The sequence below is a fragment of the Ambystoma mexicanum genome, chromosome 9 (genome assembly GCF_040938575.1).
Source record: "Ambystoma mexicanum isolate Mex_15411 chromosome 9, UKY_AmexF1_1, whole genome shotgun sequence".
NCBI classification, from domain to species: Eukaryota; Metazoa; Chordata; class Amphibia; order Caudata; family Ambystomatidae; genus Ambystoma; species Ambystoma mexicanum.
The window spans coordinates 379568557-379590681 of record NC_090931.1 but is presented as its reverse complement, the minus strand read 5'-3'; the positions used below and the strand labels follow the sequence as shown (position 1 = coordinate 379590681).

General features: G+C 47.6%; 1 protein-coding gene across 9 annotated transcripts in view; it reads left to right on the top strand.

The window, feature by feature from the left end:
- The window catches only part of TSPOAP1 (TSPO associated protein 1), a 3887333-nt gene that overhangs the window by 2540965 nt on the left and 1324243 nt on the right, over positions 1 to 22125 (top strand). For all 9 annotated transcript variants that reach the window (XM_069614850.1, XM_069614845.1, XM_069614847.1 and 6 more), the window contains one exon: positions 16909 to 17577. In XM_069614850.1, the coding sequence (XP_069470951.1) occupies positions 16909 to 17577 (669 nt within the window). The remainder of the gene's footprint in view (positions 1 to 16908; positions 17578 to 22125) is intronic.

Sequence of the window (22125 nt, the reverse complement as noted above, 5' to 3'; positions counted from 1 at the left end):
GCTTCCGCAAGAGCCACTTGCCGAACATCAATGGTTTGGTGGTAATAGTTATTCAAGAGCAAGCATGGGAAGATGAGACTTGCTGCATCAATCGACCTTTCATCAGCGTTCGACGGGGTCAGTAGGCGGAGACTCTAGTTAAAATTGGCAAGATGGGGGTTAACCTGTGCGATGGAACTATGACGTAAGGCCAGTTATGGCCAGTTGTACAGAGACTCGAGGCCATCCTATGGAGACCGGTCCTGAGTGTGCCCAATGCTGTCCCGTTCGCATCTATGCGCTTCGAGCTTGGTCTCCTATCATTGAAGGTGTGCATTCAGTGGAGACGATTGCCCCTTTTTTGCAAATTAATGTTCAAATGTATTGTGTCCTCCCACGTATTCCTCATCTTAGATATTTGTATCTTCCAGTTTGCTGCTTCGGAAAAAATGTTTTCACCAGAGGGTGCTGTGCTCGAGGCCGCAGTGTTGATGTCCCTCGAGGGCTGCCGTCGAGCGTCGACGTCATCCGCTGTATAAAGGGCTCGAGCCGCACCTGTGAGTCTCAGTTCCGTTTTTCCAAAAGATTTGCTTCGTGTGATAAAAGCGGCGCTTCAGTTTTCGATAAAAATGTCCTCGTCTTCAACTCCTTCCACACCCAAGACCGGTTTTAAGAAATGTCAAAAGTGTGGGAAGAAGATGTCGATCACCGATCCCCATTGAGTTTGCCTCTGGTGTTTAGGCCCTGACCATTGGGTCGATGAATGCGGTTCCTGTCAGACTATGACTAACAAGGCTCGTAAGGAACAGAAAGGTAATCTAGTGGTGCGGAGGGAATCTTCGAAATCTTCGAGAAAACAGAAGGATTCGAGAGAATCGAGTGGGAAATCTGGACATGAGTCGAGGAATTCGAGATCAAAAAGTCTATCGAGGAAATCCTCCTCCTCCTCCTCAAAAAAATCGAGGAAAAGACGACATTGATCTCCTTCTTCCTCTTCCTCGTCGGCTGACACAAGGGTCATCTCCTACCCTTCAAAACACGATTCCCCCAAAAAATGGGAGGCCTTCAGAGCCTCAATGTTAAAAATGTTCAAGAACTCGGCCCAGACCCCCTCGAAAAAGCTGCGTGAAGACCATCGATCGAAGGCGTCCTCGATGCCATCTTCTAAGATGGCGTAGATGCCTTCCTCAGCGGTTTCGAAGCCTCCTTCGACGTTGTTGAAGCCATTGTCGATTACATCGACACCTTCAACGCCATTGCTGAGGCCCTCTTTAATTCTGGCGCCAAAATCGACACCGTTGTCGAAGCTGAGATCAGAACTGGTTGTTTCACCCAGAAAGTCATGCCAACCACAACTTAGACAAGATTTTTTCAGGTCTATGTCCTCCATTTTCGAGGAGCAATCCTCTGAAGAGGAATTTACTCCTGCTGGAGTAAAACTTGGGGCTAGATATGTCCCTGAGGATTTGGTTGACTCTAGCTCCAAATTAAGTAATCTGTATGAATGTCTTCAGAAAGCTAGTGGCCTGGATACTTCCCCTGAGGTAGACTTTGACAGACCCGGCCCTGCAGATCATGCAGACTCAGTGTACAGAAGGTTAATGAACAAAGTTATTGAGTTTATGGGATGGAAATCAAATTCCCCTAATTCTGACCAAGATGACATGACCGATATCCTTAATGGATGCCCTCAAAAGGACCCTGTCCTCCCTTTTCACAAAGCATTACAAAAAACGGTCACAGCCACATGGGAAATCCCAGATTCTTGCCCAGCTACAAATAAGAAATTTGTGGGGAAATACAGGCCTTCCTCATCTGACCCAGAATACCTTTCAAAACATCCCTCGCCTGAAAGCTTAGTGGTGCAGGCAGCCACTTCTACTAGGCATTCAGCTTATCCTTCCGTTCCCCCTGATAGGGTTGACAAAAGAGTTGACGCATGGACCCGAAAAAATCTTTTCTTCGGGCAGCATGGCCCTAAAGTCCACAAATGTGACTTGCACCCTGGCAAGGTTCACACACACCCTGTGGGACTGTAAGACAACAGCGGCTGAACACATCCCTGAGGGCGAGGAACGGGATGGTTTCCTGGCAATAGTCAGAGATGGAAAAGAGGCTATGGAGGAATGCCTCCAGTCAGGACTGGACACTGCTGATAGCATAAGCAGGTCCATGGTGTCTAGCACGATCCTGCACAGAATTGCATGGCTGAGGAAATCAGGCTTTGCACCGAATGTGCAAGCCAGATTACTCAATATGCCTTTTGACAGCTCAAGGTTGACAGCTCGAGGTTGTTTGGCAGCAAGGCGGACGAGAGTTTGGAGAAGCTGCAGACCTCAAAAGCGGCGTCTAAATCACTTAGCGCCTCTATCAACAACACTTCTACTCAGGGTCATCTTCCTGGAGGAGCCGTCCCTTTTGATTGATTCTCTCCACATTTGGGAGAGGGAGGGGACAGGCCAGTCAAAGAGGACAAGAAAGAAAATATCCTGGTGGTGGAAGAGGAAAAGGTGCTAGATCAGCCCCAGCAGCGGCAACTGTCCCCTAAGCCACTGCTGCAGCCGCTGCAAAGCCACTATGAGGCCTTGTCCCACCACACCCCGGTGGGAGGCAGCATCACTCAGTATCTGGACAAATGGCGAGGCATTACTTCAGATGCCTGGGCACTCGAAATAGTGACCCATGGTTACTTCCTTCCTTTTCAACAAAGGGTAACTGGACGGATGGCCCAATACAGGGACAGGACTCTGGCCTATAAATTGATTGACACTGGGGGGGGCGTCCTGCATGTGGTAGTCATCAATGTTAGGCAGAATCCTGTGCAGTTCCCTTGGGGACCACTGCAAGAAGATTAAGACTACAGGAGTAAGCAGTAAACCCAATTGGTAGCAGTCTGTACCACCCAGATTTACCTGGTAGCTGTGGCTGAGCAGTCAGACTTCCCTCAAGAAGAGTAGGTCAGTATATAGAGTATACACAATAGGGCTAAAAACACAGTAGAGCAAACACACACTGACCAGAGCATTGTATAAAAAGTATATATTTAATTACAGGGCATAAAAATAAAACAGTTCCCAACACTTTTAGAAGTTCAAAGCAAGGGAGTAAAGGCAGTATACACTGTAGAGCCGAAGTTCATAGGCCAGGCCCACTTTAAATGGAGCAAAGCGAAATGTGCCCAAGATCACAGTTAAAAATGCACTAAAAGTCTTTGCAGAATGTTCAAAAGAGGTTGGGGTGATTCAAGAAGTAAAGTTAGAAGGGCTGGGGCCAACCCAGTTGGAAAGCCAAGGATTTAAGGGTCACCTTTAGCAATCCGTGGAAAGGGAGGCCAGGCAGAACACAGTACCTTAAAGAGAGAGGAAGCTCCAGCGGTGGGAGTTGTTCCTGGCAGTGGTTGCAGTTCGTTGTTTCGACCAGGGGAAGAGAGGATCTCGTTGAGGAGGAAACGTGGATTCGTTGCACTGCCCAGGGATGAAACCAGCCGCGGAGTTCGTCGGTTAAAAGGTGCGTTCCTTTTATTTGCGTTCAAAGTGGTGAAGCTTGGCTATCCGGCCGCCGGGGTGCTTGGCACGGGCAATTCAACCAAGAGACGTCTTTGGAAGGCGAAAGGGGCGAACTGGTTGATCCCACCAGCTCAAAGGAAGAAGACTCGTCCAGCAGAAGATCTTCTCTTGTTGTTGGGAAAGTGGTGAGTTTGATGCAGCAGGGCTCCAGCGGTGGTGTCGTTGTTGCAGATGGCTCAGCTTCTTCCCTCTTAGGATTCTTAGGTCCTGTGGTGACTTCTCAAGTTCCAGTCCCAAAAGCCCTGTTTTTATGCAGAAAAACCCCAATTCAACAGCCTAGCTGTCACTCAAACATGCTAAGTGGTGAGCCGGGCGGCTCACCACTGGGCCAATCAGAACAGAGTGCAACTTGAGTTGCTAAGGCAACGCAGTCCAGGGTGCCAATTCCCCCACCTACACATCCTGTGGAACCCAAACAGAGTGGCACCAGTTAAAGGGTTTCTGTGGAGAAGCCCACCAAAAAGTGGAACAAAGTGCCCAACCTTGGTTGGAGTTACAGAGACGGACACGAACGCCATTTTAGAAAAGAGTTCTGGCAAAAAGACCCAACCGGTGATTTAATATTAAATAAATAAACCGGCGGTATCTTTAACATTGCACCAAAAAGTGGTGCGTTTAAAATCAATGGGAAAATCACATAGGAAATATTCCGGTGGAATATTTTGCGTGGTAACCACTGCCACCAGCCAGAAACTCGCCAAGGGGGGACTGGATAGTGCCCCCTTGGAAACAGACCCAGGGCAGTCGAATTAACCCCTTCCAGTACTTCCACATTATGATGGTTTGTACTGGTTCTGTTCACAATTTTGGACTAGTAAAGTCAATGGTGACTTAACATGCCCTGGGAGACAGTAGTCAGTCCCAGGGTATGGAGTCTATGTTTGGGGGTCACTATGACACCCCTTTGTTACTGCACTGAGGGTGCTGTGCAACACACATAAAAAATAGATGATACCCTATGGAGTAAAAGACCCCATAGCCCATAAGCACACAAAGAGTCAAAGACATACCTCAAATCATGCCTTAGAGTGGGAGGAAAAGAGTCTCACTCTTAGCAGGAGAAAAAAACAAACCCCAAAAATCCTGCAACGCTGCTGGGGGACTCACTAGGTTTGGGAAATTAGCCTTATAAGAGAATTCTCCCTAACAATCGATTACAATTATTTAAATGCAAATTGATTCAACTGTGTGAAATACATCAACGGCAAACATTACTTTTCGCCATTTAGTGAATAAACTTACAATATTCAAACATACACTCAACTTAAATGGTGTTATTCAGCTTTGTATATTGCTGTACCTTTTATTATATTGCGTATTCTATGAAAAACTATTTTTTTATAAAAAAATAAACCATTGTTCTTTTGCAGGGGGGTAGCGTAGCTTTTACCCTCTGCACGGGTATACAGACCAAATGGTATAAAACAGAGGTGGACAACAAAAACTGAAAGTACAAAAGGGTAAGTCCACAATGTGCATCACTTAATACAAAAATCAAATTGGTGCAAAGCAGTACAACAAATAGCATATATAAGAAATGCACAGACATGCATCACGTTCTAATACATGTTGGTGTCCTATTTATACGTTTCAATTGTATCCAATTTTATCATCCCAGAAAAGCGTATGTGCTGTAGCTCATCTGGGTGGGAGACATTGGGTAGGTCTACCAAAGCCAGGCAAAAGGGTGACCTTGTAGTAGGTCGACATCAGGAAAATGAATCACAGTTCAAAGTTCAGAAAGTGGAGCACCCGAGCACTGATGGTGCAAATGTCAACAGACGTTTTGGCTTTGAGCAAATAACAGCCTTCTTCTGGAGCCAAGGCGAGGTCTCCCCTAAACAAAGGACATATGAGGGGGGAGGTAAATTAGAAAGAATTCTTTAAAATGTGCTGCAAAGTGCAGCTTGCGAATAGATGTACTGAAGGTGTATACATAGAAACAGCAGATAAAATTATATCTGGTTTTCACATTTCCAGTACTTCACTGACCTTAAAAAGGGCTGCACCCAGAGTGGGCACCTTCTGGCTTGAAAGGGGTAATGTCGGAACCGATCGATGGTTAGGAGCTTTCACGGATCTTCACGTGGACACTCAAGTAGAGTAGCTCTGGGGATTAAAAAATTATGTGCCTGTTTATTAATGGCAAGGGGGTACAGGGTAGTACACTCAGTGGTATGCATGGACAATAGAGGCCAAATCCAAAAAGGTTACCTTCTGGCCATTACACCCGATGTGATTCTGTGTGCAGCAGTAAATGGGTGCACAGGCTGCTAGACGCTTTACCCAGAAGCAAATAATGGTGTGTTCCTGGAAGTATCGGAAAAGAGGAGATGCCCATTTAGATTCGGTAAGCGGAGGGCCATCTCAGAGGAGGGCTAGTTCCTCTTGTTGTACGGACGTTTTCTTATCTTGTGGTGGAACGGGAAGCTTGTACAGAGAGAGGAAGCAGGTGACCTGTAGCGACGGCGGTCGCGAGTGGAGCTGTAGCTGACCTGCGAAAGCGCATGTGTAAAGGAGTAAAGTGGCTTGCCTATGCGCATGCGCGCCATCATACCGTGTCCCATAGTCATGTGAACGGATCGATGGGAGCGGAGGCTGGCAGTCATGGAAAGAATGGCTAAAGAGGACATGCGCGGTATATTTGGTTGGATGCCAGATGAAAGAAAGGCCAAATGCTGGAAAAATGGCTGCGGTGGAAGATGAAAAGGTGCTATATCAGCCCCAGCAGTGGCAATTGTCCCCTAAGCCACTGCTGCAAAGCCACTCTGAGGCCTTGACCCACAAGACCCCGGTGGGAGGCAGGATCACTCGGTATCTGGACAAATGGCAAGGCATTACTTCAGATGCCTGGGCACTAGAAATAGTGACCCATTGTTATTTCCGTCCTTTTCGACAAAGGCCTCCATCCACCGGGAGCCACCTCTACCAAAACTCCAGACCCGCTCCTCGAGCAGGAGATTTTAACCCTGCAATAGAACATGTACCTGTAGCGGAGAGGAACAAGGGTTAGTACTCCCCTTATTTTATCATCCCAAAGAAGGACGGAGGATTGAGACCCATCTTGGACTTAAGAAACTTGAACAAGTTCCTCAGGAAGGACAAGTTCAAGATGGTTACCCTTTCTCAGCTCCTTCAGGCTCTCCAACTCCAAGACTGGTTGGTATCACTGGATCTTCAGGATGCTGACTTTCATGTGCCGATCATCTCAAGCACAGGAAGTACCCAAGGTTCGCGATTGGCGGTTCTCACTATCAATTTTGAGTTCTGCCTTTCGGGCTGACCTCTGCCCCAAGGGTTTTCACCAAGCTGATGTCTGTGGTGGCAGCGAGTCTCAGGAGAGGGGGGATTCATGTCTACCCATATCTGGAAGACTGGTTAATCAGGGCGAGTTCACCCGAAGGAGCTCAGAAACATCTGACCATGACCTGCCATTTCTTACACACACTGGGCTTCTCCCTCAATTACAATAAGTCTCAAATGATGCCACTCCAAAAGCTTCAATTCATCGGAGCGATACTGGATACGTCCTCGGGCAAATTCTCGCCTCCTGAGGAGAGGGCTCACCACATCCTGCAGATGGTAACGAAGTCTCAGAATGCCCAGCATGTGCCAGCCTTCGATTTCCTCAGGTTGCTCGGCCTTATGGTATCCTGCATTTTCTGGTGCCAGAGGGCAGATTGAGAAGGAGATCCCTTCAATGGGCCCTCAGAACTTCATGGTCCCAATTATTTTCGGGAGATATGTCCAATCTTTTGTGGGTTCCAACCAGAGTGGCTCAAGTTCTGCTATGGTGGGCGTGTAGGGACAATATCCTCAAGGGGGAACCTTTTTGGCAACCATGGCCGGAGATAACAGTAGTGACGGACGCCTCACTCAAGGGTCGGGAGCCCCTACCAGCGATCTGTCAATCAGCGGTCATTGGTCTCCATCGGAGTCCAAACTACACCTCAATCTGTTGGACCAAAGGGCAATCAGATTAGCACTGAAAGCCTTTCTGCCCTCTGTACGGGGAAAGAATGTCCTTATAATGACAGACAACACAGTGGCCATGTACTACCTCAACAAAAGAGGAGGTGTCACTACCACTGTGCAGAGAGGCAATGCAGCTCTGGTTCTGGGCAATACAGGAAAGAATCTCTCTATCAGCAATTCACCTAGCCAGAGAGAAGAACATGGCGGCGGACGCTCTGAGCAGGCAGAGCACAGTGTCTCAAGAATAGGAACTAGCTCAGGAAGTACTTCAAGAGATCTTTACCCTTTGGGGAACCCCTCAAGTGGATCTGTTTGCGACAAGGGCCAACCGTAAGTGCGTTCAATACTGCTCAAGGAATTTCCCCCAAGAAGAGCTCTAGGAGATGCGTTTGTGGCAGACTGGGAATTTCCTCTACTGTACGCCTTTCCTCCAGTCCCCGTGATGCCTCACGTTATCAGGAGGTTAAGAAAGTTCAGGAAAACCATGATCCTAATTGGGCCAGGAGAGTGTGGTACCCGGACCTTCTGGACATATTCATCTGCCCTCCAATACGTCTTCCATAAAGAGAGGATCTTCTCTCGCAAGAGGAAGGTCAGGTTGTCCATCCAGAGGTCAAAACTCTCAGCCTTCACGCATGGCTTCTGAGAGGCTGAGATATAAGGATTGGGACCTACCGGATGATGTAATGGAGATTTTGCTTTCAGCTAGAAGACCAGCAACAAAATCCTTGTACCAGTGTCGTTGGAATAAGTTCAGTAACTGGTGCAAGGACAAGGATGTGGATCCTTTCCAATGTAACACACCTATGGTTCTCTTTTCTTTTACATTTGGCCAATTTGGGGCTCCAAGTTGGCACCATAAAAGGATACTTGGCAGCGCTATCTATTTTCATGCATTCATCTGAAGTGGTTTCTTATTTTAAAATGCCCTTGGTTATCCAATTTCTAAAGGGACTGACACATGTGTACCCTCCAGCTCCCTTCTAAATACCTATTTGGGATTTAAATTTAGTTCTAAAATTTCTCACAGGTACCCCCTTTGAGACTTTACATTCTTGTCCGTTAAAGCTCCTCACTTTGAAGACAATTTTGCTAGTGGCAATTACATCAGCCCGCAGGGTGCGTGAGTTGCAGGCACTCACTTGTAAGCCTCCTCACACCGTCTTCCATAGAGACAAAGTAACTGTTAGGGTCAGACCTCCATTCTTACCGAAAATAGTGTCTGATTTCCACCTGTCGCAGAAAGTTACTTTACCTTTTTTCTATCCTCCTCTGCATGTGAGTAAAGAGGAAGATAGACTACACAGACTGGACCAAAAGAGGGCTCTCAGTTTCTACATTTCCAGATTAGCTAAATTCCGACAAAGTGACCAACTGTTAGTTGGATATACTGGACACAGATTGGGCTTAGGAGTATCAAAACAAACACTATACAGATGGATAATTTTGGCTATTACGGAGTGCTATAAATTGGCTGGAAAAGAGCCTCCGGATGGGTTGAGAGCCCACTCAACCAGGGGTATGGCAACTTCACCGGCTCTGCAGAGGTGTGTTCCGGTGCAGGATATTTGTGCAGTGGCCACCTGGTCGTCAATGCACACATTCATGAAACATTATTGCTTGTATTCAACATCTTATCAAGGCGCCTTTTTGCAAAAGCTGTCCTTCTCACGATTCACAACAAATTTCTCTGGTACTCCCATCTCCGAATTCTTACTGCTTTGGTAGAATATCTAAGATGAGGAATACGTGGGAGGACACAATCCATTCGAAGAACAAGTTACTAACAGAACTGATGCTAACGAGCGCGTCTCTAGCCCTTTATACTGCGGATGACATTGATGCTTGAAGGCAGCCCTCGAGGGACATCGTCACTGCGGCCTCGAGCACAGCGCCCTCTGGTGAAAAAAAAGATACGAATATCTAAGATGAGGAATACGTGGGAGGAACATCCAATCGAAAGAACGATACAGTTGGTAAGTAACTTGTTCATCTCACCTAGTGATTCTGTATAGAAAAAACCTGTATGGAAATGAAACCGATTCAGGTAGGCAGTTCTTCTTTTCTGGAAATGGTAAGATAGCAGTGTGTTTTAATATTGAAGGGTGCCAATTGAGATTATAGTGGCATGATAGCGGACCCTGACAATGCGAAAAATGCCCTGTATAAGGGAATGGTGCAGCACAATCAAACAGTTTCATAGTTATGCGTCATTGTCCAAGCTTGCACACAAACACAGAATAAGAGGCACGGTGGCCCTCTATTTACTTTTGTTCCCTGATAGTTTTTTTTTAGATCATCTCACTTGCGATATGGATGGACTTGCTATTGACAAGAGAGGTATTGTTAAAAAGGAAACAAATTAGCAGTGGGTAATCCAGGTGTCGATTTTGCAATGATAAACTGGTAATAGAACCTGTAAGGTACATGATTCTGGAGTGTTCTGCCCTAGATGTGCAAAGAATGGCGTATTTTTAAAAAAAATGCTCCATAATGGGGTAGAGAGGGAGGGGAGAATTTGACTGAAATGCTGAGTTGATGTATAACTGTATTTGCTTTCCTGCCTTGGTTTAAAATAAACGTATTTAAAAAAAATTTAAAAAATGCTACATAAAATAAATTGGGCAGACTCGGAGAGTTTTTGGAAAAGGTGTCTATGTGCCAATTTGCCGTCAGTAGGGATCGCTGTGGCAAGATTTTTTTAATTCCTGAGAGCTGGGTGCTCCACTGGATACTAAGGGGGAGATTAATTTTAAATTGTTTTTAGTCTTCTCCAGCATTGGATCTTTCATGGATTCACATGCTTAGAATATTCCCCGTCGACAGACTGGGAACCCTCGGTACACTTACAAAAGCCATTACCCATAGGAAAACTTCTGACACTTTTGTGTCCTATCTACGTCGTTTTGGGGCCGCCCACGCACGCGCCACTAGGACGTAGCGGTATAAATGCCCCGCCCCCGCGGCTCCCTTCAGATTTCAACCGTCTCCAAAGTAGTGGCAGCACCTCGTGTAGTCTACTATTTTGTCTAGGTTGTGCTGTTGGAGTTTTGTCCTGATGTCAGGAAAAGCGCTGTTCCGCCCGTGCGCTACGTGCGGGTTGAAGAAGGTTTACGAGGGGGACGGACATATGGATTGCATATATTGTCTACACCCTCATCATTCGGCAGACAAGTGCGACATATGTAAGGGCTTCTCCCAGAAGACTCTTAAAGATCGAAGTCGACAACTTGTGGCATGGTTAAACGATGGAGCGGGGGCATACCCGCCTTTGGAGGTAGGTTCCACGCGCAGCGTGGCTTAAGCGTCAAAATCTTCAGGGGCCCGTGCCGCTCGACATCGTCGGAACCCCTGGTGAAGAAATCAAGACCGGCGGAGAAGGAATCATCGAGAAGCCTTTCTAAGGAGTCTTCGTCGAAGAAAGCCTCGTCATCCTCATCTTTGACGAAGAAAGACAGAAAAGAAAAGTCGAAATCCTCCTCGGGCGATCATCATAGATCAACCTCGAGTCGAGAAGTGGAGAAGCGTAGGTCAAGTTCAGAAAAGGCGGGAACGCCTCAGGGACCTACACGACCACCACCGTTGTCGACGGCAGGGCAGTCGTCGACCACTTCTCTGCCACTGACACAATTGGTCTCAACTGTTCTTGGGCCGCAGACGGTGACAGCGACGACGACGACGGGGCCAGCTTTAGCCTCGTCGACGGAGATCCCGCAAGAGGCCTGGCGACCAGAAGTATTTGACCCGGTTTTGCCGGAGACCCTACTGCAGCAAGAGGCCTTGTCGGTGTCCTCGGGAGATGAGGATGTGAGAGTAGCTGTGCCTGCAGACCTCGGGTTACGAGGGATTACCAGGCCTCTCTCCGGGAGCATTCCGGGGTCTACCCCTCTTCTCAATCCGCAGTCACTCTTGTCGCTGGAGGTTTTATCCACGTTACATACGTTGCTGAAGACACTGGATGAGAGGCTACCTCAAGCAACTCCGGCCAGGTCGGCCACCGACGAACCGGGCCCGTCTCGTCGGCCACCTCCGTCAACCCCCACGGCAGTGCCAGCGGGTGGAGACCTCTCAGCTCCACGCCACGAGGAAGGAGAACTGATAGATTTGAACTCGGACAGGAGAACCTTAACGGATGTCTCACTTTCCCCCTCCGGGGATCCAACCTGGGAGTCCATGGTGGAATTAGAAACCCAGAGAAGCCGTCTCCCCCGGACGACATTGGGTCATTTCGCACCATGATGGCCAAAGCGTGTACAGAATTCCGGTTGGCCCAGGAAGAGGAGAAAAAGGACTGCTTTCTTTTCGACCACATGGGAAAGAGAAGGAGGTCGGTGTTTTCGGTACCCATCCTGGATCATGTGTGGCAGGGAGGGTTACAGACCATGCGTCACCCTTTCTCGGAACCGGCAATTAAAGGTCGCCTGGAGAAAAAATGTAAGGCCCCAGAAGCTACCCCCAAGTGTCTGTCCTCCCAACCAACCCCTGACTCGGTGGTGTTGGCGGCGGCGGTGAGAAAGGCGAGGGCCCAGCACAAGTGCACGACCCTCCCTGCCCCCCCAGAAACTGAGGCCAGAAGACAGGATGCCTTTGGCAAAAAAGTGCTGTCGGTAGGAGCAACCACAGTGAAAGCGGCCAACTCTCTGGCTATAGTAGCCAGATACGACAGAGAGATGTGGCACCGACTGGCACCTATGCTGGAGCATCTGCCGGAAGAACATCGTAAGGCGGCGATGTTACTGGTCAGGGAAGGTGAAGAGGCCTCCAATCATGCCATAAACATCGCACTGGACCTCGCAGAATTGAGGTTTAAACAGGTGAATAACGGTGTGGTTCTCCGAAGGCAAGCATGGCTAAAATGCACCAACTTTAGACCAGAGGTGCAATACAAGGTCCTGGATATGCCTTTCGAGGGAGACCTTCTGTTCGGCGAGAAGGTGGACGAGGCCCTGAAGGGCATGAAGGAGGACTCGGACACGGTGCGTTCCTTGGGTGCCCTACAGAGTGGTCGGAGTTTCAGGTCTTTTCGTCCCTTTAGGGGAGCATCGGGAAACTCCAGATTCTTGGCATCGAGAGACGGATCCTTCAGTAGGCCGGCGTACCCCTCCCAGGGATACAGATGGGCTTCTCAAGCGGCAAAATGACGCCGGGACTACCAGACCTCCAGGAAGAGAACAGGTCACTCGTCGTCGACCAGGGATAAGCAGACCAAGGACCAGCAACGACGGGCACCGGAACATTCTGGGAGGCAGAGTATCGTGCTACATCGACGAATGGGAGCAAATAACAATGGATCAGTGGGTGTTGGACACAGTAATGATACGGACATTCCCTGCAATTCAAAAGGGCCCTCCGCACATTCCACTGGCGTTTGTAGCTCCACCCCATCTGAGCGTGTTTCAGCAGGAAGTAGCACTTATGCTACTAAAAGGTGCTATAGAATGGGTTCCGTCGTCACCGAGGGGTCAAGGGGTTTATTCCCGATACTTTGTGGTGAAAAAACCAAACGGAAAGTGGCGTCCCATTCTAGACCTGCGCGATCTCAACATGACGTTGAAGAGCCTAAAATTCAAGATGCTCACGCTCCAGGAAGTGATCCGGTCAGTTCAGGAAGGGGACTTTCTGGTGTCTCTGGACTGCGTACTTCCACATTCCAATGTGTCGGCGACACAGAAAGTTCCTAAGGTTTGTGGTAGGACGGACTCACTACCAGTTCACAGAACTTCCTTTTGGGCTAAAATCCTCTCCCAGAACGTTCACGAAATATTTGGCCCCGGTGGCAGTCTGGCTGAGAAGGCAAGGTCATCATATGTACCCGTATCTCGATGACTGGTTGGTGAGGGGGTCATCCCCTGTCGACTCACACAAGTTTGCAGGCCACCATGCAACTCTTACAACGGCTGGGGTTTGCGGTAAACTTCGAGAAATCTTCGTTGATGCCGTTGAGAAGCTTGGTATTCCTGGGCGCGCAATTCGAGACTCAGTCAGGGTTAGTGAAGCCATATCTCGACAGAATCTCCAAACTCAATCGATTGGCAGGTCAGCTGAGAATCAATTCCAGACTATCAGTGAGAAAATATGTGTCGATTCTGGGCGCTATGGCGTCCTACATTCCTCTGGTGGGCAACTGCCGCCTGTTCATGAGGCCAGTTCAATAGTTTCTGGCGGACCGGTGGACGCAGGCCCAAGGACTCTGGTCGGACAAACTGACCGTCGACGGCGACAAGCTCCTACTAGCTCTTCAGTGGTGGCAGAGCTTTCAGAATCTATCCAGAGGGGTACCCCTACAGGAGCCGGAGTTTCGGCTAACCATAGTGATGGACGCATCCCTGACAGGCTGGGGTGCACACGTGGGCACCCTACAAACGCAAGGTCGTTGGTCTCGAAGGGAGTCACTCCTGCACATCAACGTTCTGGAACTGAGAGCAGTGCGCTGGGCCTTGAAGTCTTTCCTGCCGCACATCAGAGGGTCCATAGTGAGAATATTGACAGACAATACAACAGCAATGTTTTACTTAAGGAAGCAAGCAGGCACGCGGTCCAGACCCTTTCCACCGAGGCTCAGAAGGTATGGCATTGGGCTCTGAAACACGATAAATCCATCCTAGCTCATCATCTCCCGGGAGTAAGAAACGAGCAAGCGGACTCACTCAGCAGAAAAATGGACCAAATACACGAATGGGAGCTAGACAGCGTTCAGTTGTCGAAGGTCTTCGAGAAATGGGGACGGCCTCCGCTGGATCTCTTCGCAACGAAGAGGAACAAGAAGTGCGAGATTTATGCCAGCAGATGGCCACAGATAAGGTTCTCTGGGGGAAGCGTTCTCCTTCCCGTGGACGGACAAGTTCCTCTACGCCTTCCCCCCGTTCCCTCTTATAAGGAGAACTCTGCAGTGGATTTGCAGGTACAGGTGCCGGGTCATCCTAGTGGCACCGTGTTGGCCGAGGCAGCTGTGGTTTTCCGACCTGCTTCACCTGTCAGTAGATCAACCAATATCGTTCCCGAAGGTTTCCAATCTCCTGTCCCGGGACGAAGGAACAGTGTGGCATCACAATCCAGACAGTCTCAACCTCACAGCTTGGCTCCTGACTTTTCGAAATTTGGTGCCTTGAGCATTTCCTCGGATTGTCGGAGAATCCTGCAAGCAGCACGGGCCCCTTCCACCAACAAGTCGTACGCATGTAAGTGGAGAAGATTCTGCACGTGGTGTCAAGGACAGCCGGGAGTGCAACCTCTAAGGGTAACTCCGGAGCAACTTCTACCGTATCTGCTACACCTGGCGAAGAGCGGATTATCCTTTTCATCAATAAAGGTACACCTGGCGGCCATCTCTAGGTTCACGAGGACGAGGCAGTCGTCTCCCTTGTTTAGTGACAGGCTGGTGAAACACTTCATGAGGGGTCTGTTCCGAACATTCCCGCCGGTTAAACGGTTTCCATCAACCTGGAGTCTAAATGTGGTGCTAGCAGGGTTAATGAAAGCTCCCTTTGAACCAATGGCCACATCGTCGATGAAGTTCATGTCATGGAAATTGGCTTTTCTAATAGCTATAACATCAGCTAAGCGGCTATCAGAATTGCAAGCGTTGGTCGTGGGCCCGCCGTACCTAAGGTTCTTTAAGGACAAAGTTGTTCTGTCAACTAATCCTCGTTTCATTCCAAAAGTTCCTACGGTTTATCATAAACACTCATCCATTGTCCTGCCTACCTTTTTCGCGACCCCCTCATCGGCTGCAGAAAAAGTCCTCCATACCTTGGACGTGAAGAGAGCTCTAATATGTTATCTTCATCGGACTCAGCAACTTAGATCTACGCAGCAACTCTTCATTGCATATGGTCCGTCGACGAGAGGAAAAGCAATTTCAAAGTAGGGACTGGCCCTATGGGTCTCGTCAACGATTGCCTTCTGTCATTCCAAAGCGGGAAAACCGCTACAAGGGCGTCCGAGAGCTCATTCCACAAGGGCAACTTTGTCTTCCACGGCGTTGTGGGCAGGAATCCCGTTGGCAGACATTTGCCAGATGGCGGCATGGTCAGTGCCTCACACGTTTACCCGACATTACTGCCTCGAACGGCAGCATGCGGATGAGATACAAATGGGAAGAGCAGTCTTACGACATCTGTTTCAATAAGGTAAGCCCTTTTCAAGAAGGGTCTGTACTTGTTTTAACATATGTATATATGGACGTATGTATGTGTATATATATATATATATATATATATATTGATATGTGCATGTACTTTTGCGTACTTATAAATTGGCAGTTTACTTATGCATAGTTTGGTATACGTATGCTTAGGGGGGTGCCGGATTGCATTCACTCCTCCCCTTTTCAGGATCACTGCTGTGTATTCTATTCTAAGCAAGTGAATCCATGAAAGATCCAATGCTGGAGAAGGGAATAGTTTCTTACCTGTAACTTCATTTCTCCAGCATTGGTATCTTTCATGGATTCACATGCGCCCGCCGGCCTCCCCGGAATGCAATCTACTTGTATAACTAGGTTTCACCCCATTCGGCTTTGGAGGGGTCGAAATCTGAAGGGAGCCGCAACGGCGGGGCATTTATACCGCTAAGTCCTAGTGGGGCGTGCGTGGGCAGCCCCAAAACGACATAGATAGGACACAAAAGTGTCGGAAGTTTTCCTATGGGAAACGGCTTTATAAGTGTACCGAGGGTTCCCAGTCTGTCGACGGGGAATATTCTAAGCATGTGAATACATGAAAGATACCAATGCTGGAGAAATGGAGGTACAGGTAAGAAACTATTCCCTTCTCGTTTCATACTGAGCTTTGGAGCATATTTGATTCTGGATGTTTTGTATATTGATATGGGTGTGAAGGATTAATTGAAGGATGGATTTTAAAGATGGTTTTTATGCAATGTAAGATAAGATCACTTGTATATAATTGTCTATTCTTAGTGATGTGCATATGTTTTTATCTATTCTTTGTGATGTGTAATTTAATGAATTGTAAAGGGTTCTTTTTTAAAACCATAAACAATTCACACACCAAGAAATATTGTCGTCATTGAAATTTGAGGAGAAGTAGAGTAATGGACAAGAGACCTGAGCTCTCTGTGCTTTAGGAATATCATTCATGCAGGGAGGGACTGTAGAAGGGTCCTATGTGGTGTGCTGTGTGCTGAGTGGGCAGGGAATTGAAAGGGGACTTTTTTTAGTTCCTTGTAAAGAGTTTGGATATAAATTGAGGAACTATAAGGGCTTGCAATGGTTTGTTGAAAGCCTAAATTATATTGTTTCTTTAATGTATGTATTTTGACAACCAGTAAAAAAAATGAAAACATGTTCTCTATATCTTCCAGCACAAAAGGTGGATAATGTTCTTGGAAAGGTGAATAACTTGTTCTTTCGATTGCTGCCTTTCAGGTGCTGGAGGTTACATCGCCCACTGCTGGTAGCGTGCTGTTAGGAATGTCCCACCTACAACTACTGCAGGTGTCACGAGAGGTTTCAGTGAGGACAATGTCTCCTCACGGCGAGTCCGTAGATTCTGTGCCGGCTCAGATCCCATCTGCTTTGTTAAAAGTACCAGATTCTTTGTTTCTTCTAAACAGTAGCCTTGTTAGTGAACCACCCTTTGGAGAATATCTGGACTCTCAGTCTTGCAGAATTACACGAACACGGCTGACATCCTCTCCATACACTCTACATACTTCAAGTTCTAATGCAAAGCTCACAAATAACACTATTTCCAACGAATTTGAAGTTGACGAAACGGCTCTACAAACTAAATCACCTCTGGGGAATAGTCGACCATTAGATTCATCGCCTCTTAAAGTTTCCCAAAACAAGCTTGACTCAACCATCGATTTGTGCACTGGGCATCCAAATCAAGTCGCAAGCCAAGATGTCCGGTCCTTCATAACTAATGCACCCAAGGAACATATTCAAGAAATATCTGACAATTTTTCCAACACTACCACCTATGACTCTACAGTAGGACTCGCCTACCCTCCTAAATTTTGTGAAGTGTCAGCAGTGCCAATAATGGCATCATTGGAGGGAATTGACAGTAACCTCCAAGAGAAGAGCCAGGTAAGTTCTATAAATGCATTGTGAGGTGGATGGATGTTCTTCTTGGAATTATCAACTATTGGTATACCGATGCCTTTGGAAATAGTCAATCTAAATAAAGAAATAATCTGATATGTGAATTATGTGTCTAGATATAGCACCAAAGAGCTGCTTTGTGTTGTTTGAGCGCCAGAGAAGAATAATTTAAAGGGAAAGTTAAAACAGGAGAAAGCGTTTGAAATAGTTATAGCGATAAAATCCCAATGTCAAGTGTGTTTTTAAAAATAAGAGGCGTGCTTATCCATCACTGAACTTAAATAGCACCCAAAGTTTCCATTGCATATTGACATTAAGACAGAAGACGGGATTTGGTGAGTGGGCACCGCTAATCAGTGAAAAGTTTGTGTTTTTCTTCTAAATTATCTAAAGTAGGTCTTTGGTCCTGTTGCCAATAAGCCCCACATGCACTGTGAGGTATGGTATTACTGATAGACAATTCGATCATAGGTATGATGTCCTAGGAAGCTGGAAGTACCTTGTGTGAAACTCAACACATAATATTCCTATAAATTAAAATAATATATTGTAACAATTATTTTCAATTTTCCAAACATTTCATATATTCATTCTTTTTGACGACTGTTGTATAACTCAAGAGGTTCTTTATTTCCCGAGACACATGTGGGTCATAGCTTGTCCAATGCATTTTTACCATCTTCAGGGATTCAATTCTATAAAAATAAATAAATAAGACCCTCTCTGTAAATCTATTTTGCAAAAATATCATATCTAGATTACAGTTTAATTTCTGTTATTTGAAATTTCATAGTTTTTTACCTCACCACTGTGTCATGGTAAAAATGGAGTTGTTTGTCCTCTGGAGTTCTGGTAAGCATGCAGCTTACTTGCTCAGGATCCTTAATTTTGATCCTGAAATAATAGTGAAAATGTATTCTTCTGAGTATACTTTTCGTTCTCTAAACGTGGTTGTGCAAACAAAGAAAAACATAGAAAATTATTGTCAAAGGTTCCCTACCTTTTCTTGGTCTATGGAGTGTCCTTGCCTATATATGGTGGTTCTGGCCTGCAATAAGGTTGTTTTGTTAATAAAAGAAAGGGGCTCATTTGGTAAGTCCCATGGACTATTTCCTGCAATCTGTCTCCTCCTCACTTACCACAATGCCTTTGTGCCGCCATCTGACATCGGAGGGATCGCTGGGCAAGTTGATCCTCTGTGTCAATATGGCTTTATACTTTTGAAAATGGTGCCGGCTACGGCAATGCGATCACATCATCAACATGATGTCATTGCGTGCCGGCCCCATTTTAGATTGTTGTAAACACTGAAAACTTCATACGGTTGAACAGTGCACAGAAACAGTGTTTCTGATGTTTGTTAATCTGCTTAGAATCACATGCTGTGCATAGGTCCGACATCCAGTGGGCACTGCGGAGTATTGCATTTTGTTTTTCGTAGTCGAAAAGGGGACGTCGACAAGGCGTGTCTGTAACACTATCCCTATAGTGACGTGCATTGTACCCACAATCCCTCACGCGTCGAGGTCCCTCAGATTTTTTTTTTCCGTCCAGCTTCTGGTCGCCTTTCGCGGAGCTCCTAGAGAGACATTGCTAATACAATACTTACCACGGACCTCGGTCCTTAATTATACTTATTATATTGTTAACGATCCCTCCCCTCGACGTTAGCTGTGAAGCCGTTTCTCCGCCGAACAAGTTCTCGACGGAGGGGAAGAGGCGGAGGAGATCCTTCGGCGCTGCCGAACACGTGGCCTGGCCTCGACAGCCAACATACAGTAGGGAGAGTGGGGGTTCCAACTTTTATCTTCTCTTTGAGAATGTCTTTCTTTCTCCCCTATCTTTCCCTTGGGGTTGTTATCACCAGCTATTATTGCCTCAGCTATGGAGAGGACACCTTTTAAGTTTTGCCCACGCTGTAGGGGCAAATACACTTGGAAGGATAAACACAAGCTCTGTAATCGTTGCTTGCCCTCGATCATAAAGAGGACAGCTGCGCGGCCTGCAAGCTCTTGAAACCAAGAACTCTCAAAGAACGAAAGGTTAAGAGGTGGGCGGACTACGCTATGTCGAAGTCAGTTTCCTCACCCGCCGCCGCTGTTAGAGAAAGTGACGAGGAGGGTAATAACTCGACGTCCATCACGGAAGTCATGAACCCCCAGAAGGAGCGCTCGCGCTCCTCGACGTCCGTCCCCGGCCCCGACGGGCTGGGCTCACGCCCTGCTTATGGGGATGAACACCCCGGCGACAAGGACGCACATAGACCCCATAAAACTAAACACACAACCCACGGCTCTTCTTCGTCGACGACGAAGGATCCATCAGCGCCGAAGGGGACGCAGGGTACTCCGGCGTCTACCTCAGACCGTAAAGGTCTCAAGCCCCACCCGCAAACGCAGCCGCGACCAGCGATTGGGCTTTCATCAAACACGGGCGCTACCTCAAAATCATCCGACGTAACGCTCCAGAGAGCGGCCGTCGAGGAACAACGCGCAACGCAGGCAACGTCGACACCAGAGCCCTCGACTGACAAACTCGTTGTCGATAGCCTAGCGAGAATTGTCTCCGAAGACAAACGTACGCGGACGACGAAACAAACATCGAATACCGCGCCGAAAAAGCACAAAAGTAGCCAGGAACAGCCCCTTTCATCTAAGGGCACTTCTGAACTACCGGAGGGCTTTTCAGAGGGAGACGGAAACCTCTCCTCAACGTTGTGGGAGCGTTCTAAGCGTTTTGAAGGTGAAAACACTGATTTCCCCCCTTTAGACTATTCAGGGGTACCCCATGAGACCCTTGAAAGACTCCATTCTTGTATGGAGAAAATGAAAGGTTTCTGGGAAGCCAAGACCCACCCACTCACAAAAGACAAAGAGAATGGCCCCAGGATGACCCTAGAGTCAAGATTCCTAGGCTGTTTCCCCCTTCCACAGATGTATATGACCTCACTGAGGAGGAGCAATACCTACAGGAAGATGAGGAGTGTTTGGGTGGAGAGGAAGAACATGAGGAAGAGGGGTTTGAAGAAGATCTTTACACTACTGCAGGAGCTTTTGAAGAAGATACAGCTACCTCGCAGCCCTGGCAATCCCCGTCAGTACAGCCTTGGCAATCCCCATCAGTGCACTCAGACCCTGATGCCTTTCACCCTTCTCCTCTCAAGGATTCACATATTGGGAACTCCTCTCCCATAGATGACCAACCATCACTCAATGCACTATTGCGCAAGGCAGCAGCGCATTTTGAGATAGACACAGGGGAAACTCTTCCTGACATAGACTTTGTAGAAAAAGTTATTAAAGAAAAAGCCCCTGTTAGCCAGTCTATTCTGCTCCTGGCTTCTATTAAGAGAAGAAGTAAGAGGGGTCAACCCTAGAATAGAAAAGCTCTTCAGCCCTTCATCCTCTGACCCTTTGTACATCAGAGGACATTCTATTCCGGACTCCCTTGTAGTTACTAATACAAGAAAAAGAGCGGGGGTACCATTATCCACTAGTGAAGCACCACCTGACAAGGAGGGCAAGAAGCTCTACGCACTTGGGAAAAGAATCACGACCTCCACCGCCTTCTCTACTAGGATTGCAAATAACAATTCCCTACTAGCTAGCTACGCAGATGCACAGTGGAGCAAGCTGCGCAGCGAAGCGGAGGACGCACCTGAACCCCTGCGTTCACGCCTGTTAGCTGTAATATCAGAGGGAACGCTTGTAAACCAGGGCATCGTGAAGAACTCCCTAGATGCCGCTGAGACGGCTGGCCGCTCCCTGGTTCAGGGAATACTTCTCAAACGCCATGTCTGGCTACGCAATTCAGGTTTTAAGCCAGAAACCCAAGCCTCCCTCATAAAAAAAGCCCATAGAACAAACACATCTGTTTGGGAAAGCAGTTGATGAGGCCCTAGAACATGCAAAGAAAGAGTTTGATACCATCAAGACTCTTGACCAAATTTCTAGGCCCCCTAACAGACGCGGCTATGGCAATAGACGCTCCTTTCGTGGCCAACGCCAGCAGCAGAACCAACAACAATTTTACTCTGCTACCTACTGGCCCTCTAACCAGGGTAACACCCAGTTCAGTCAAATAGGCCAACGGCGTGGCAGAGGAAGAGGTCGCGGATCCAGCCCCAGAGGTTCCACGCCCAATACCAACAAATGACCCGAAGATTCGGGTCCCCTCCCATGCATCACCGGTCGGGGGCCGGTTAACATCGTTCCTATCAGCATGGGAGGGAATATCGTCAGACCGCTGGGTATTATCCACCATAGCCCGCGGATACTGCATAGAACTCAACGGTTCCCCGAAGTACAGACCCCCACGGAACCAACGCATAACACCGGAACACCTCACCATTCTTCTTCAAGAAGTAGAAGAACTACTGAAAAAAGAAGCTATAGAAGCTGTCCCCCTATCTCAGGTAACAGAAGGTATTTATTCAGTGTACTTCCTTGTACCCAAAAAGGACCTAACCATGCGCCCTGTATTAGATCTGCGCCCAGCGAACAACTTTGTCAAACCCCAAAAGTTTCGTATGGT